This window comes from Dipodomys spectabilis, unplaced genomic scaffold, assembly GCF_019054845.1.
Source record: "Dipodomys spectabilis isolate Male_0828 unplaced genomic scaffold, ASM1905484v1 ptg000231l, whole genome shotgun sequence".
In the NCBI taxonomy this organism is placed as follows: Eukaryota; Metazoa; Chordata; class Mammalia; order Rodentia; family Heteromyidae; genus Dipodomys; species Dipodomys spectabilis.
The window spans coordinates 6,435,839-6,451,990 of record NW_024870908.1 but is presented as its reverse complement, the minus strand read 5'-3'; the positions used below and the strand labels follow the sequence as shown (position 1 = coordinate 6,451,990).

At 50.4% G+C, this 16,152-nt stretch overlaps 1 protein-coding gene across 2 annotated transcripts in view; it reads right to left on the bottom strand.

Annotated features, from left to right (window-relative positions):
- Positions 1-3,011: 3,011 nt before the first annotated feature.
- Srl (sarcalumenin) overlaps positions 3,012-16,152 on the bottom strand; it is a 47,815-nt gene continuing 34,674 nt past the window's right edge. For both annotated transcript variants that reach the window (XM_042698468.1, XM_042698467.1), the window contains exons 2-6: positions 12,919-13,020; positions 11,834-11,929; positions 9,338-9,454; positions 8,371-8,604; positions 3,012-6,271 (exon numbers count right to left, since the gene is read on the bottom strand). In XM_042698468.1, the coding sequence (XP_042554402.1) occupies positions 5,460-6,271; positions 8,371-8,604; positions 9,338-9,454; positions 11,834-11,929; positions 12,919-12,955 (1,296 nt within the window). In that variant the 5' untranslated portion in view covers positions 12,956-13,020 and the 3' untranslated portion in view covers positions 3,012-5,459. The remainder of the gene's footprint in view (positions 6,272-8,370; positions 8,605-9,337; positions 9,455-11,833; positions 11,930-12,918; positions 13,021-16,152) is intronic.

Sequence of the window (16,152 nt, the reverse complement as noted above, 5' to 3'; positions counted from 1 at the left end):
GCTTTGGACGTCCTCAGCCGGGGCGGATTTACCGGCGTGAGCTTCTTCCGCCTGCTTAATGGGGCTCGGTCATCTGATTCCCGGTTCTTAGGAGTGAGGCCGTCGGGGGAGACAGAAATCCAGGGCCTCCCATCCAGACCCCGGGCAGACAGCAGCTCCTGCTGCCGGGTTCCGGCCAACCCCAGTGCAGCTGCCAGCTGCGTCTTCTGTGCTTCTAGACAACCACCACCTCGCCGGCACCTGTGGCTCCCGCCTGTAATCCTAGCTGCTTAGGAGGCTGAGATCTAAGGATCTCAGTCAGCTCGGGAAGGAAAGGCCATGGGACTCTTCAGTTAACCACCAGAAAAAGCCAGAAGTGGCCCTACGGCTCAAGTAGTAGAGTGAGCAAAAAAGGCACAGCGCTCAGGCCCAGAATTCAAGCCCCACGACTAGCAAATAAAACGAGAGAAAAGAAAATCTTTCTCCAGACCATGTATCCCAATGTTCGGTTTGGCAAAGGGCACTTTATCCCTGTGGACTACCGTTATCAGTCTCCATCCTGTGCCTTGTTGCTCTTACTAGATGGCTGTTTATCCCAGGATAGAAACTATGGAAAACTTCCAAATCTTTTTAAATTAGGTTGGAAAAAAAATCCAGAAATTTGCTGAGAATGGAAACATAATTTTGCACCCCTCATAAATACAATTTTTTTTAGTGTGTGAGATAAATATACTGTGCATTACAGATTATCACAAATCTGTGCGGTAGAATTAAGTGAGTGGCACACTGTTCTAACGCTAGCACTTGGGAGGCTGATGCTGAAGGACCAAATTCAAGGACAGCCTGGGCTACATAGACCATGTCTCCAAAACAAAACAGTAGAATAATATTTGGATGGATAGAGATTTAGCAATTTTGGTCATGTATTGTCATGTATTCGTTGAGTGAACTCAAAACTCTCTAGACCTCTCTGGATGTGCTGGTGTCTTGTTTTGTTTTGTTTGTCAGCTGTGGAGCTTGAATTCTGGTCTTGAGCACTGTCCTTCAGCTCTTCAGCTCAAGGCTAGCACTCTACCACTTGAGCCACAACACCGCTTCCAGTTTTTGAGTGGTTAACTGGAGATAAGAGTCTCACAGGGACTTTCCTGACTGGGCCAGCTTTGAACTGTGATCCTCAGATCTCAGCCTCCTGAGTAGCTAGGATTATAGGTGTGAACCACTGGTACCCAGCGTGTACTGAGTTTTTGTGTTGGATTTGGATTTAGAGGTAATAAATATATCTATCTTTCCCCACCTATTTTATAAGATCATGGAGAAGATCAAAAGTGAACAAGATTTCTCTTGTTTAGAAAATACCTCAATACATTTTCTGATAAAAGTTACTTTTCAATACTTTGAATTGTGTTACATAGCAAGAGTCAAAGTTCTGGCTAACCATTAAAAAAAAAAAATGAAGCAATTCTGAACTTTGTCAGTTTGTGAAAAAGAGAAAAAGACTTGGGATCAGAAAGGTACAATGTCACCTAACGTAACGCAAAGAGGGAACCTAGCATGACCCACAGGGAGAGCCGGGGGTTGGGCAGAACTCTGGCCCTCTCACTCACACATGCCATCATCCTAATCACTCTGACCATTAGTCTCATCCGTAAAGCATGAATAATGAATAAGCATGTTGCATGAATCATTTTTTTCCACCAGTCCTGGGGCTTGAATTCAGGGCCTGGGCACAGTCTTGAGCTTCTTTTAGCTCAAGGCTAGCACTCTACCACTTGAGCCACAGCACCACTTCGGGCTTTTTCTGTTCATGTGGTACTGAGGAATTGAACCTCAGGGCTTCATGCTTGCTAGGCAAACACTCTACCACTAAGCCACATTCCCAGCCCTGTACCAAATCATTTAATCCCCACTATTAACTCTTCCCTCCCCCCGCCCCCCACCACAGAGAGACGATCAGTGTGAAAGGAGAGTTCAGTCATTTGCCTCAGGCTAAGTATGTGGGGAAACCCAGGATCAATCCTGATTAATCAGATTCCAGTCTGTGTGCTGAACTGTGCTGTACAGCCACCTCCCTGCGGGGCTGCTGTGAGGCTTACATGCAATAATGCACATAAAGCTCCGGTTGTTATGACTGTCAGTGTGAGTGTGCTCATGCTTCCAGGCCTGAAGCTCAGGTACTTTAGGTATCTGGAAACCGGTTCCCTTCCCCAGAGACAGTGTGGGAAACACAATAATAGAAAAATCTTTCTTTGTAGTTTCTTTATAGTTTCTCCTTAGGTTAAGAGGAGGGCACAACCTATGGACTATTCCTTTCCTACAGACAGCTTTATGTCACTGCTCTTGGGGCCTGAACTCTGGGCTTGGGCGCTGTCCCTGAGCTCTTCAGCTCAAGGTTAGCGCTCAAGTGGTAGAGACCACTTGAGCCACGGTGCCACTTCTGGTTTTCTAGTAGTTGATTGGAGATAAGAGTCTCACGGAGTCTCCTGCCCAGGCTGGCTTTGAACAGCCATCCTCAGTTTTCAGCCTCCTGAGTAGCTAGGATGACAGTGTGGGCCACCGATGCCTGGCTACTCATGAGTTTTCTAAGGCCTTTTCACCTGCAACATCAGGAACTGACACTTTGGCTTTCTGTGACTACCTCTGCCCTAGTCTCCCAGGGTTCCCTCACCCACACTTCTGCCTGCACACACTCCTCCATAATCTGTAATCCACTCATATATTCACACAATGACTCCAGCCACTCTCCCACCCCAGACTCTCCCCACCCCTCAACTGGGGACCATCCACATACAGCACAGAGCACACAGTCAAACCAGGTATGTGGCACACACCTATAATTCCCAACACGTTGGGGACTGAGACAGAAGGATGACAAGTTTGAGGCAAGCCTGAACTACATAGCAAGATCTTGTCTCAAAGAAACAAAACAAGCAAGTAAAAACCCAGTCACCTTCTTTACTGCTCCAGTAGATACAGCGACACACGAGTGAAGAGCGCCTACATGTCAAGCACTGTGTTAAAGGAACGACAAGGTGTTAAAGAGAGATTGGAACTTTATTGAGACTTTTTTTTTTCCCTGCTGAAATTTGAATAGAAAAGAACGCTGGAAAGGGTTGGCCACATTCCCGCACAGCCATTCAAATACTACTCCTTCTGGGGAATCTCTAGATGCTACATTTCCTCTACTTCCAGCTCTGCCTCCCCATCCAAAAAATAAAAATAAAAGAGAATCCTGGTTGAAATCTATCTCCATGGAGCTGGACAAAGGATAGTACAGGTTCTAACCTGTACTGGTCAACAGAGAAAAGGTAGGTCAGTGCATAAGAAGAGGAATAGAATGGAGAGACAGAAAAGGAAAGAGATGGAGAAAAGAAAAAAAAAAAAATTCACAAGAGAGCACACTGAGAAGGCAGCCCCTCAAAAATACAAATATTGTGTGAGTTTATCAGCCCCACTGCACCCGCTTCTCCCAAAGCAATGGTGACACTGACAGCTATGATGAGGTCCATACAGTTCTACTTTTTTTTTAATTCCCCTGACTGCATTGAATAAAAAGAAAGAAAAAACAAAAACATATGTGCCCAAAGCAAGCCACAAGCATGAGGACCATGAAAGAGAAAGGCACGAGGAACAGTCTCCCAAAAGGGCAAGTTATAGAGAGGAGAGATAAGGGGACTGTTTGTTTTAAAGGAAGAAAAGTCCAGGACACATTGAGGCGCATCAGTCCCGGCCACCAGGCTCCGTGGATGCCCCCATGCAGAAACGGTGGCTCTTCTCCCACTAACTTGCTTCTTGGAAACAGTGTTGTGTGTCCAAGCAGCTCTGGGGGCTCTGGCTCTCTTGTGTGGAGGTTCTCCACAAAGAAGTCCAAAGCAGAAGCCTCCCTGGTAGAAGGTGCCGGCTGCTAAGAATTCAGAAGAACACAAGCTCCTGCATTGCAGTTCTCCATGTGGACCCCGTGGGTCATGGGGATCTGCTTATGAGCCTGGGCCCTCAGAGGAAGGAACTCTGGCTCAGCCTTCCTCTGGTCCAGATGAGCTTCTGGTGCTGGTAGATACTCACGTCTTGTGGTCAAGGCATCAGTGGCAGTTTGCTCCCAAGAAGAGCTGTTGGCGTTGCTTGAACAGCTGCTCGAGACAACTCTGGGTCACCCCTGCGCACTCATGAGTTCACTGGGCATGCTCCATCAAAAGGCTGCCCAGGCCCCAGGCCTTCCCCTCCAAGGTGGTGCTATGTGTGGGCCTCATGAGACTCTCACAAGGAGTTCTTTTTCTGTCCCCTTGGGTATATCATTTCCTCAATCTCTCTCTTTGATGATGGACACACAAATTTACACTCACTGGTGTTTGGCTGACCTGTGGTACATTCACCTGCCTCACACGCAAGTAGAAATTGGACCTTAGGCCTTGGTTGCCATAGGGGTAGGTGCCGAATGGCTGGTGCTGGATCTGATCCTAGGAAAATTCTGAGTTTTAAGTATTGATGCATGAGGAAATGGAGGAGAAAGGAAAAGCCATGGTAATGGGATCCGGAAGCAGCAACACCTCTGCCATGTTTCCACAGAGAAGCTGTAGAAATGGCCTCCCCCTAAACTTGGGAGAGGGTGACTGCCCAGAGAAGTCCCCAAGACCAAGGAGCAAGGCCTCCACTGTCCTCTCTGAAACCCAATGCCTTTAGGATCTGAGTTTTCCAAGACATGCAATAGACAAAGACACACTGCAAACCAATTAACCCCCTGAGCCCTTCTAGTACCTTCATTTCAGTCATTTCCAAGAGGGGAATGGCCTGAAGACACCACCCACTCACCCTCCTCTCATGGCCAATGGAGTGCCTGAGCTCCCCAGCTGAAATATCAAAGAAATGCCACACGTAGGGAGACTGGCCTTCACCCTGACCTGGGAGCTCTTGTTCGCTAGGCACTGGCACCCTCCTTGGGGAAACAGGGAAGAGGTTCCTGGGACAGGCTAAAACCCAGGTAGATTCAGACTCCAGAGATTGTCCACTGCTGAAAGTCAACTCAAGCTTGAGAGGGAACTGAGGATGAATGGGGAGCAAACAAAAGACTGACTGTGTGTGGAGGGAGTTGTCATTCGGGCTTCACTATCTGCCCAGCTTACAGGGGGAAGGAATTCCAACTGCATTTAGCTTATTTGACCCTCATTGAATTAGCAGGCACTAGAACTTAGCTGTTCTCTGTCCCTCCCAGACAGGACCCAGGAAACGCAAGGGTTGCTGCTGGCTCTTCCTCAGCCAGGCTTCCTCACTGAAACAAGACAAGCACACTATAGTTCACAGTTTCCACTTTCTACCCCCACTAGATCCACACACCTGTCCCCACCATCAGCCTCACCCCAACTCCCAAATCTCCACTGTGTACGGATTCTCGCCAGTGTGACTCAAAGGGTTAATAAACCAGGACTTCTCAGACATTTAGGATGCAAGCTCATTCTCCAACAGGGACCCGAGAACAGCTACACACAACCCTAGTGCTTCTTGTAGCGATTCTTTGGGGTCTCGCCACACCCTGTTTTGTCACAGTTGGGAACACCTGGATTCTTCCCAAGCCCAAGGCTCCCCAGGAGGCCGGGGAGCTCCTGGGTTATGGCCCGCTCGATCTTCTCCAGAAAACAACCTCCCATGTAAGAGCACTGTTGAGAGAGGAGTTTGAAATTGGAAATGGGGTTGATGCCGAAGAAGTCCTTGTAGGCCTCACGGTTGGGAAGGTCAAACTTGCTGACATTGGTCTTTGCCAGGATGGTCTTGAAGATGTAGAATTTATCAGGATCCTCCACAATGTCCTTAAAGACCAGTTCTCCATCACTGAAGAAGGTCATTTTGTCCCTGTAAGTCTGAAGATAGCGGTCAACCAAAAGAGCATGAATACGGACCCGGATGGCATGCTGGCGGATGAAGGCGATCTTATTCTCCAACCTGTTCTCAATCACTTGGTTCAGATCTTCCAGGAGGGAGATCTCTTCTTTGAGGAACAGTTCCCGGTGGGTGTCAGGCTTATAGTCTTGTGGCCAGAAGGAGCTGACATAAACCCGAGGGGGCTCTGTGACGTTGATGAGAGGTGCCAAGCTCCAGAAGAGGGCCCCGTACACACGCATGAGCATCTGTGTTGCCAGATTGTCTGCCTTGTTCAGGATGATCCTTATCTGGGACTCACGTCCCTTCAGCTGGCGGAAGAGCGTCTCCAGCTCCAGACCTACATCCAGCTTGGTAGGGTCGAAAACGACAAAGATGAGGTCAGCTCTGTCAATGAACCACTGGCACACGTCGTTGAAGGGATAACCTTGGGGAGACAGGAATGAGAAGTCAGGCTGACGGTGGCTCACACAAAGCCCTTTGCCTCTCCCTCCAGAACGATTCCATTCATGTGTGGAAAGAAGTCATAGCGTTGGGAATTTTCTGGGTTTCTAAAGAACTATTCCTGCCCTTTGTCAGCCTTCAACCAAGAACAGCCTGAACTCTGCTTTAATCTACAATGGGATCCAAGTCTCTAGGAATGCAAAATACTTGCTCCAAGTAGAGATTTTCCAAGTGTCTTAAAAGATCTAGGGCAATGGCAAAGATGTTGGGAAAAAAAAAAGTTACGGAAGCAGAAGAATGAGAGAGGGTGCAGGGTTTAGAAGAAACACAGATATAATATCAAGACCTGGACAGGAATTTGGCTTTGCCACTGGCCAGGAAGAGAGTATGAGAAGAAGAGCAGTAAGAAAAGAGGACTGTGCTGTTATAAAAGAGAAAAGCACTTAGTTAATGCACCTAATTAAAGCGGTGCCCATGATATTTTAGTGCCTTTTCCTTCTTTCTTCAACTTTCTTGTTCTCTAAAGGAGGAAATAAGAACCTCCTGGGCTGGGAAGGTGACTCAGTGGTAGAGCGCTTGTCTTGCATGCATGAGGCCCTGGGTTCGATTCCTCAGCACCACATAAGCAAAAAGAAAAAAGCCGGAACTGGCGCTGTAGCTCAAGTGGTAGAGCGCTAGCCGTGAGCTGAAGAGCTGAGGGACAGCGCCCAGGCCCAGAATTCAGGCCCCACAACCGGACCCCAAAAAAAAAAGAAAGAAAGAAAGAACCTCCTATCTTGAAAACATTGAATTTTTTTCTACAATGACCTACCAATAATGTATCAAATTATCTGATATATAATCAGTATCAGGGCTGTAGTGTTGACTTACTGTTATAATTATGAGCAATAATACTATTACTAACAAAACAGGGTCTATGAAAGTCATAACCACAAATGAAGACATGCCATCTGCTCAGTTTTTCCTACGACTGCCTTGTTTAGGGCTGCGGATGGTTTTGCATCGCAGCGCTTAGTGGTCTCTGCCTTAGTTTCATGCCTGCCAGGCCCAAAGTGACATTCCTCTGCCACCTGAAAGCAAGCAAGGGTCTACAAAGGCTGATTAAGGCTTAGACTGAAGCAGGCCTGACAAGGCAGAAAGTGGAAATAAGGAAAGTTAGTTAGGTCCCACCTAGAACAAGTACAGAAGCCTTAGATCCAACTCAGCCAGAACTCAAATAAACCTGACTAGGATCTAATTGCTACCCTGAACAGGTTGGGTCTCCCAAAGGCAACTGGGCCCCAACTTGGACCGCCAGAAATTCCTGTAGAGAAGACTAGGCCTTCCCTTGAGAAAATACCAACAGCCTCCAAACCAAGTCAGTTCTTGGCAAAGTAGGAAGGGGTCAAGACTCCTTCAAAGCCCAAGGGGATCACAGTGACAGAGAAGGGGTGGATGAGGTAGAGTGCAAAGCCTGGTCTTGGGCAATGCTGGTCATACTTCCTCCCCTGGCCAGCCCACCCACCCCTCCAGCCTGCCTTCTACCCACGGTGGAGGGGAGTTTAGAAAGGGATTTTATTATTTATTTATTTGTCAGTTGTGAGGCTTGAACGGGGGCCTGGGCATCATCCCTGAGCTCTTTTGCTCAAGGCTAGCACTTTTAGCCACAGCTCCATTCTGGTTTCTGAGTGGTTAATTGGAGATAAGAGTCTTCACAGGGACTTTCTGCCCATGCTGGCTTCGAACCACAATCCTCAGATCTCAGTCTCCTGAGCATCTAGGATTACAGGCATGAGCCACTGGCACCTGGCTAGATGGTTGGTTTCTAAGACAGAGATCCTGCTGTTTAGAAATGGATGCTAGGGGCTGGGAAGGTGGCTCAGTGGTAGAGCGCTTGCCTTGTATGCTCCAGGCCCTGGGTTCGATTCCTCAGCACCACATAAGCAGAAAGAAAAAAGCCGGAAGTGGCGCTGTGGCTCAAGTGGTAGAGCGCTAGCCTTGAGCTGAAGAGCTGAGGGACAGCGCCCAGGCCCAGAGTTCAGGCCCCACGACCGGACCAAAAAAACAAACAAACAAAAAAAAAAGAAATGGGTGCTAAATTACCTCTCTCTTGCTGCTTGCGGTTCTCAATGATGCCTGGTGTGTCCACAAAAGTGACCCGCTCTAGAAGTTTGTGGGGAACTTCGATACCAATCAGCTTCTCCAGGAAATTCTGGCCGAACTTCTCCAGGGGTGAGAAGGACCTGGCACTGTCAGCAGCCATGACAATGCCCTCGATGGTTTTGAGCTTGGGCCCATGCATGAGGACTGTGAACTCGGAGGTGGTGGGCTCAGCACCTGCATGGGTGGGTGAGATGTGTGCAGACAGTGATCATGAGGACACCACTGCAAAAGACGTGGGAGGCAAGGAGCCTCAGAAGGAGTTGGCCACAGCACAGGCTGTATGTGCTATGCTAGTGGTTCCCTTTTTCAATTTAATTGTGGTAAAAGACACAGAACATAGCATATACCACCTCAACCGTCTTTAAACGTACAGTTGAGTGGCAATAAGTACATTTGCACTATTGCAAAACAATCACCACTATCCATCTCCAGAACCTGTTTGTCTTCCCAAGCTACAACTTGGTACCCGTTAAATACTAACTCTTACAACTTTCCCACCCCCAGCAACCTCTATCTACCTCTGTCCCTGTGAGTTTTCCTATTGTAGGTAGGCGTGACTCCTCATATGAGTGGAATCATACAGTTGGTGTCCTTTGTGCCTGGTGTTACGTCACATGTAAGGTGTCAGAAATGTCTGATGCATCCTGACAGTATGCATCACTCCTTTCTAATGCTAGCATTCCACTGTACGAACAGACCACATTTTGGTTATCCATTCATCCACCCGTAGACATCTGAGTTGTTTCAACTCTGGGCTCCCGTTGAATCATGTGGGCATGGTGTGGCTGCCAGCCTCTTGTTGTGGTTCCCACAATCATATTGAAGATCTACATCAATATCGTCATTTTTTTCCTAGTACTTTCACATACGCCATTCAACTACCAACAGTCACTCAGACATTGCTCACCTGTATAGAGCTGGTACCGCGTATCTTCCAACCCTAGGAGGTAGTTTATCATGGTGGATTTACCGACACTCCACGGGCCCAGGAACAACACCATTGGCTTGGAAGTAATCTCCCCATCTGTGGAAAGTAGGAATTAGGAACAGGAGTGAAAAATGATAGATCTCATTGTAGGAGCACTATGTCCAGAGAACTCTGCCCCCCCAGTTGTCCACTTGGGTTGTTGGAGTCTGTGGGGGAAGGGAGGGGATCCGTGTACAGCAGTCAGTACCACCTTTCTTGCTCTCTATTTAAGTACAATTACTTAGTTAAAACACCCCAGAAATCATGGTTTTGACTTACCTACATATCCTTGGCACATCTTCCTGTACCAGGAGGAAAATCTAAGTGAATTAATACGCTGGCTCAACACTACCCTGGGTGAGATCTCCTGGCTAAACTTGGAGGATAATGGTTCATAAAAAAAGGAAGTCAGGACTGGGAGTGTTGCTTAGTGTTACAGTGCTGCCTAGCAAACATGAAGCCCTGGGTCCCGTTCCTCAGTACCACATACACAGAAAAGGCTGGAAGTGGTGCTGTGGTTCAAGTGGTAGAGCGCTAGCCTTGAGCAAAAAGAAGCTCAAGGACAGTGCCCAGGCCCTGAGTTCAAGCCCCAGGACTGGCCACAAAAAAAAAAAAAAAAAAAAAAGAGGAAGACAGAGCCAGGTGCTGGTGGTAGGATTACAGGCATGCGCCTCTGGCGCCCAGCTTTCTTCTCAATTTTTTGAGACAGTGTGTCACAATGCAACCCAGGCTGCCTCAAACATGAGATTCTCCTTCCTCAGCCTTCTGAGGACTGGGATTACAGGCTTCTGCACCCTGTGCCCAATACAAAGGCTCATGTATAGCATATTGCTTTCAGATATCTTACTGCATGCATATGCAGGACTGTAGATACCCTATCATCACATTTTTGTGTGCTGGTGCTGGTGCATGAACTCATGTTCTTTCTTGCTAGTTTTGATTGCTGATGATGTATTCATGCCATAAACCATGCCTCTAATTCAGCATTTTGCTAGTTAATTGGAGATGGAATCTCATCAACTTTTCTGCCCAAGCTAGCTTTGAACTGTAATCCTCCAGGTCTAAGCCTCCTGAGTAGCTTGGATTATACAGGTATGAGCCACCTTACCCAGTTGAATATGATGTCTTATAAGTGGCCAGCCTGGAAGTAATACTGTGTTCCTGCTCCTTCCTTCCTTGCCTGTTTTAAATACACACATGAACCCCATATGGCTGAGGGCAGAGAGGACTGGCAGGCTGAGAGAGTGGCAGATGTACGGCTACAGAGATTTCACCAAAAGCCATGTTACAGGCCCAAGTGACACCAAGGCCAACTCTAAACCTGAGAACTCAGACTGATCACGGCTAGAGCTTCCCAGTGCTGCTGTTCCGGCTATCCACGGCAGGGGGCATTGCAGGCATGTGTGGGAGGCCAGCGATGGGGCCAGCCATGAGCCCCAGGGATAGGAGGTCATGCAGAAAGCTGGCAAGAGACTAAGGAAAATGAGCCAAGTCCAGAAAGTGAGGGCAGAAGCCAGGAACACAGGCCCTTCTTGCGGAGCGCCACTCCTGGGGCAGACAGCAGCCTCCCGGCCTCCGCTGCTTTAAGGCCAGAGTTTCCTGGGAGGGCCATGCCATGCTTGGTGTCAGGGCTAGAAGGCCAGTGCGGAGGGAAGCCCCTGGGAGACCGTGTGACTTCACAACAGGGTCCTGGAGGCAGAGAGGAGAATTGGCTTGTAGGCATGCGAGGAACAGTACAGGAAGTTGTGGAACAGGGAATGTTGCCTTAGAGAAGAAACAGTCACAGGCCTGCCTGACTACCTAACCAGATCCTGTTTCAAAACATAACAAAAAGGGTCTAGACCCAAGGAAAGCCATCTGAGAAGAGAAATAGAGAGGGGAAAAGAAATCCCAGCTGATTAGAGGCTGAGAAACCGCCATTCTTGTGTGAACAAGGAGCCTTGAACGGCTCTTGAGCATAAGAGGGTCTAAGCTGGCATCACCGCCCAGGACATCAAGTCTACACTTCTCTGTCAGCTGAACTCTGTCCCTAGGCTCTTCAGCTCAAGGCTAGTGCTCTACCATTTGAGCCACAGCACCACTTCCAGTTTTCTGAAGATAAGAGTCTCACAGACTTTTCCTGCCTGTGCTGGCTTTGAACCGTGATCCTCAGATCTCAGCCTCTTGAGTAGTTAGGATTACAGGCAAGAGCCACTAGTGTCTGGCTAAGTCTGTACTTCTGAGACATGCACACTGAACAATGAAATGCTGCCTGCCAAACCCTGACAGAGCTCTGCACAGGACTGACGTCCCGGGCCTGCGCACTCCTCAGGACAGCTGGGCTCTGACACTAGAACACACCTTGCTCCTGGAGCTTGTGAGCTACACTGAGCCCCGCAGTCACTAGGGGAGTCTAGGTGGCTCAGAGGTTGCCCTGACGCTGGCCCACTGCTGTACCTGTAATCTCATGTTGCCGAAGCTCGTTGTATTTGTACGATTGCTCCAGAGGCTTGATGGATGTATGGTAGATCTTTCGAAGCCGCTGTAGCACCGCTGTGGGGGGGGGGGGGGGGGGACAGAGAAGAACGAGGGGAGAGCATCAGGCAAGGCGGGCTCCAGGTGCTCTCACTGTAGAACAATCTCACACCCCAGGCAAGTGGGGAACAAGGGCTGTCTGCTGCCCAGAGGTGGTGTGATGTGCTCACACTCGTGGTGACCAGAGTTGGTCCACATTCCAACCATTAGAGATCCTCAAGAGCACTCTCCTACCTACCCGCAAAGCCTCTTGAGCTATTTTTCTAGGAAAACAAAACAAAAACAACAAAACCCCTCTCTCCTCCTTATCCAGAAACACTGACCCATGGGAAAGTCCTTTCCTTGGAGACAGAACCCCATCTCTTTCTCTCCACCATCCACCCTGCTTGGGCAGCCGTAGGCCATGAGAGTAAGAAGCTAGATGCCCGGCAGGCCTACAGCACGGCCACCCTGGCCTGTGCCCATCACTGCAATCCCCACTGCCCCTAAGAGGGGCCTCACAGTCCTCCTGGAGCAGCAGCTGGTAGGTGCCAGATATGCAACACAGGAGGACGGTGTGGCCCCTGCCCAGAGCAATGGACAGACAGAGGGTCAGGCTAGCAAAGGTCCAGCCCTGTTCTGCCGCTCTCTGGGCTGGGTGCCAAGAGCAAATCATCGCCTAGCTCTGAGCTTGGCTAGCTCGTCACAGGAGACAGCCCACTAAAATCCTTGGGTTATTATGAGCATGGAAATGAAACGACTGGCATGAAAGAGCTTTGTAAGCTTAAAAAAAAAAAAGCACATGGGATGAATCCTTATGAACCATCCTCCCTCAGGGCACAGAGGCTGGCATGTCCTACAGGTGGCTGCCCCGGAATCTGCCCTTCACACTTACATTGAGCCTTTTGCTTTCACAGAGCCCACACCTCTGGGGCTCTCCCTTCCTCTGGCTGTGGAGCTACAGCGGCCTCTCCCCGCCCCCCCCCCCCCCCCCCCCCGTCACCTCCAAGGCTCCCTCCTCTCTTTACCTGAGTAATCATCGGCTGGCTTGTCTTCATTCAGCATCAGGGTTTTCTCGATGTGGGAGCGGTCCCTCAAAGGTGCTTCTTCACTCACATCCTCTGCCTCTTCTAGGGAGAGAAACAGGGAGTCAGGACAAAGCTAAGACAGATGAGTACTAAGTGCTCAGACATGGTCCAGGGCTGGGCCTCTAGTAGGTACTGAACAAAGTTGCCAGTTTGAACTGAACTGAGTTCTGGAATCTGAAAATCTGAACTCAACGTCTAAGAGCCATGACCGGTTCTATTTATTCAAGGAGGAAAAAAAAAAAAGTATGGAGTGCTGAGCATGGCAGAGCACACCTGTAAGCCCCATACGCAAGAGAATGAAGCGAGAAAGCGGCAAATCAAGACCAGCTTGGGCTGCATAATGCAACTCGGTCTCAAAACTTACCTAAATAAATGAATGCACTGAGTGACTATTATGTGCTAAATTGGAAGCCTCAGGATGGAATACAGTGGGGCCCATCCTGGCACAGCTTCTGTTCTTCTGGAGCTCTCTTATAATCCAGAGGGATAGAGCTGAACATTTTTTAAATTTAATATGCAAAAGGCTTTAAAACAGTGAAGAAGCTGCAGGAGGAAATCTCCCTGGCACTTGGAAGGCCTAAAAAGTGTACTGAAGGCTTAGCAGGGATCAGGAGAGGCCTCTCTAGGGTCTGCTGCTCCACAGGAGTTAATTAGTGAAGTAGGGAGAGGGGTGGGCTATGACACAGCTGTTTAATGAGGGAGGGAGGGACGGGTGCCACGGAGATGAAGAACTGCAAAGGAGCTGAGCAGACAGCTCCGCTGAAGGGCTTTTGCATCTCATCCCAAGGCAACTGGAGTTACTGTGAGGCTCTAAGCAGACAACCCACCAATGGAATGCACATCTTATCAAGACTACACTAGCAGGAAGCAGGGAAGAAGGAGCTGCTGCAGTCTATCGTGTGTGTGTGTGTGTGTGTGTGTGTGTGTGTGTGTGTGTGTGTGTTGGGTGGGGTCAGCTGTCCTTCTAATCAAGCAAGCAAGAGATGACAACACCTTCATCCTCTGCTGCCAGTCCCACACTTGTGTTGCTCATGTCCCTGGGGCCTTAAGGTCACAGCCATAAGGTCTTTAGCCAAGCTGCCTACGCAGAGGATCGCAGGTTAGGAAGACGCAGACTTAAGCCTGTGGGGCAGGAGTCCAGTATCAGCCATTCTATCTCCCAAAGCATCTCAGAAGATCAAACCTAAGCAGACCCTGATCAAGACCCAGAGCAAGGAGGACCAAGAAAATGAGAGGACCTTACTGATGTCAGAACTGGCCCCTTTACAGAGCATGCAAGTGCCTGACAGGTAGTATGTGCATTGAGGCAAGCTGTGGGAAAGCCATCTGGGCAAGTGACAACCTGACCCCAACATTGACCCTGAAAGCCAGCGACACTGTCCACACAGACTGGGGGTGAGGCCTGCAGGTCCTGCCATCTCTAGAATCAGATACATGTCTAACTCTACCCGATAGCTTTCCACGGCCCCCACCGTGTTCTCCCACCCCCTGGCCCTCTGAGGAATGCTCTGACCTAAGTGTGCCACGGTCAGCTTGAACTGTCATGCCGAAATCCTCAGCCCTCAGCTCCAGTTCCCCATGCCGCCTATGGAAGGCCTTCAAGGGGAGACCCAGTTACCTCTCCACGAAGTCAACACCTGAGGTTCCCATCCACCCTCCACCTCCATCCACAGCCAATCCCGGAGCCTGGAGCCTGCCATCGGGCTCCTTGTCCTCAAGACACTGGACCATGTTAGAGCACACTTAGTGGCTTTAAAGGTAGGTGGCCATGTCCTTCTGGACCTCACCCAGCAACTCCACAGGTGACAAGAGGCTACCTGAGAGTAGCTCCTGGGGTCAGGGTCCACAATGAGGCCCCTCTCCTGGCCATCCCAGGACTAGCTAGGGGCTCTCCTACCTACTCTGTCTGTCCCCCTACATGCAAGACTTCCATCAAGCACATGACCGCCCAAGGTGTTGTTGGGGTTTCCCTATGGAGTTCAATCCTACCCTGGGTGGCAATGATAGGATTCCCCCTCCCCTCGGGTTTCTCTTCAGGCTCCTGCGCCCCGGCGGCCTGGGCCTCACCGCCCTCCTCCGGCTCTGTGTTCAGATCCTCTGTGTGGTGCTGGGCTCCTTGCTCCCCAGGCTCCGTAGTTTCTGCTGCTGCTTCCTGGGGTTCCCCAGCCTGCTCCGAGGCACCTCCTTCTTCTGAGCTAGCCCCGTCGCCACTGTCTTCTCCAGACTCCTCTTCAGATACAACTCCTCCTTCCTCCTCGCTGACGCCTTCTTCTAGCTCTTCCTCCGAGGAAGCCTCATCTGGGCCCTCTTCAGGCGCCTGGTCCTTGGAGGACCGCGTCTCTCCAGTCTCCCCAGCCCCAGAGTTCTGAGCGTCACTGGACTCTTCGCCGGCCTCTGCGGCCTGGCCAGCCTCGCCCTTGTCCTCAGCCCCCTCCCCGGCTTCTGTGTCCATCTCGGCCTCTGACTCTACCCCAACTGATGTGGTGTCTGGTGCTTCTTCCATCTCTGTGGGCTGATGAAGGGGCGCTGTGCTCCTCTCGTCTTCTGTCTCTGGGGCATCGACCTGAAGCTGGACTTCAGCACCCTCGCCGGCTTCCGCATCTGCAGCAGACCCGGATTCCGCGGCGGATGCTGACCCTTCCGTATCCAAGGCTCCATCCAGATCTGCTGGCTGGTGATCAGATCCTGGGCAGGCCTGGTCTGTCTCGGCGGCAGGGGCCTCTTCACCCTCCATGCCAGAGGAGACTCCCGTGGCTTTAGGCGCGGTGCTCCCCTCTTCTGCTGCTCCCCGAACAAGGCTGTCTCCTAGAACCCCCTCAGCTGCCTTGGGGACTCCACCATTCCCCACCTGCACTCCTGCCTCCCCATCAACAGCCCCCTCTGTGGAGAGCCCCAGCCCAGCCTCCTCCTCTCCTGAACCGAGCTCTGGCCTCTCCTCTTCCCTGGGCCCCTCATCCCCTCCTAGAGGAAGGCCGCCTCCCACCGGTGATCCCTCCGCGCCCTCCCCAGGCCCAGCAGCATCCTCGGGGGAGGCTGAGTCCGCAGCTGAGGCATTGGAGAGGCTGGCTTCGGGCTCAGAGCCCGGGCCGGTGGCGGCGGGGGGGACCCCAGTGGTGGTCTGCTCCGAGCTCTCAGCCTCCCTGCCGTCTGGGTAGTGAAGGAGCAGATTCTCGT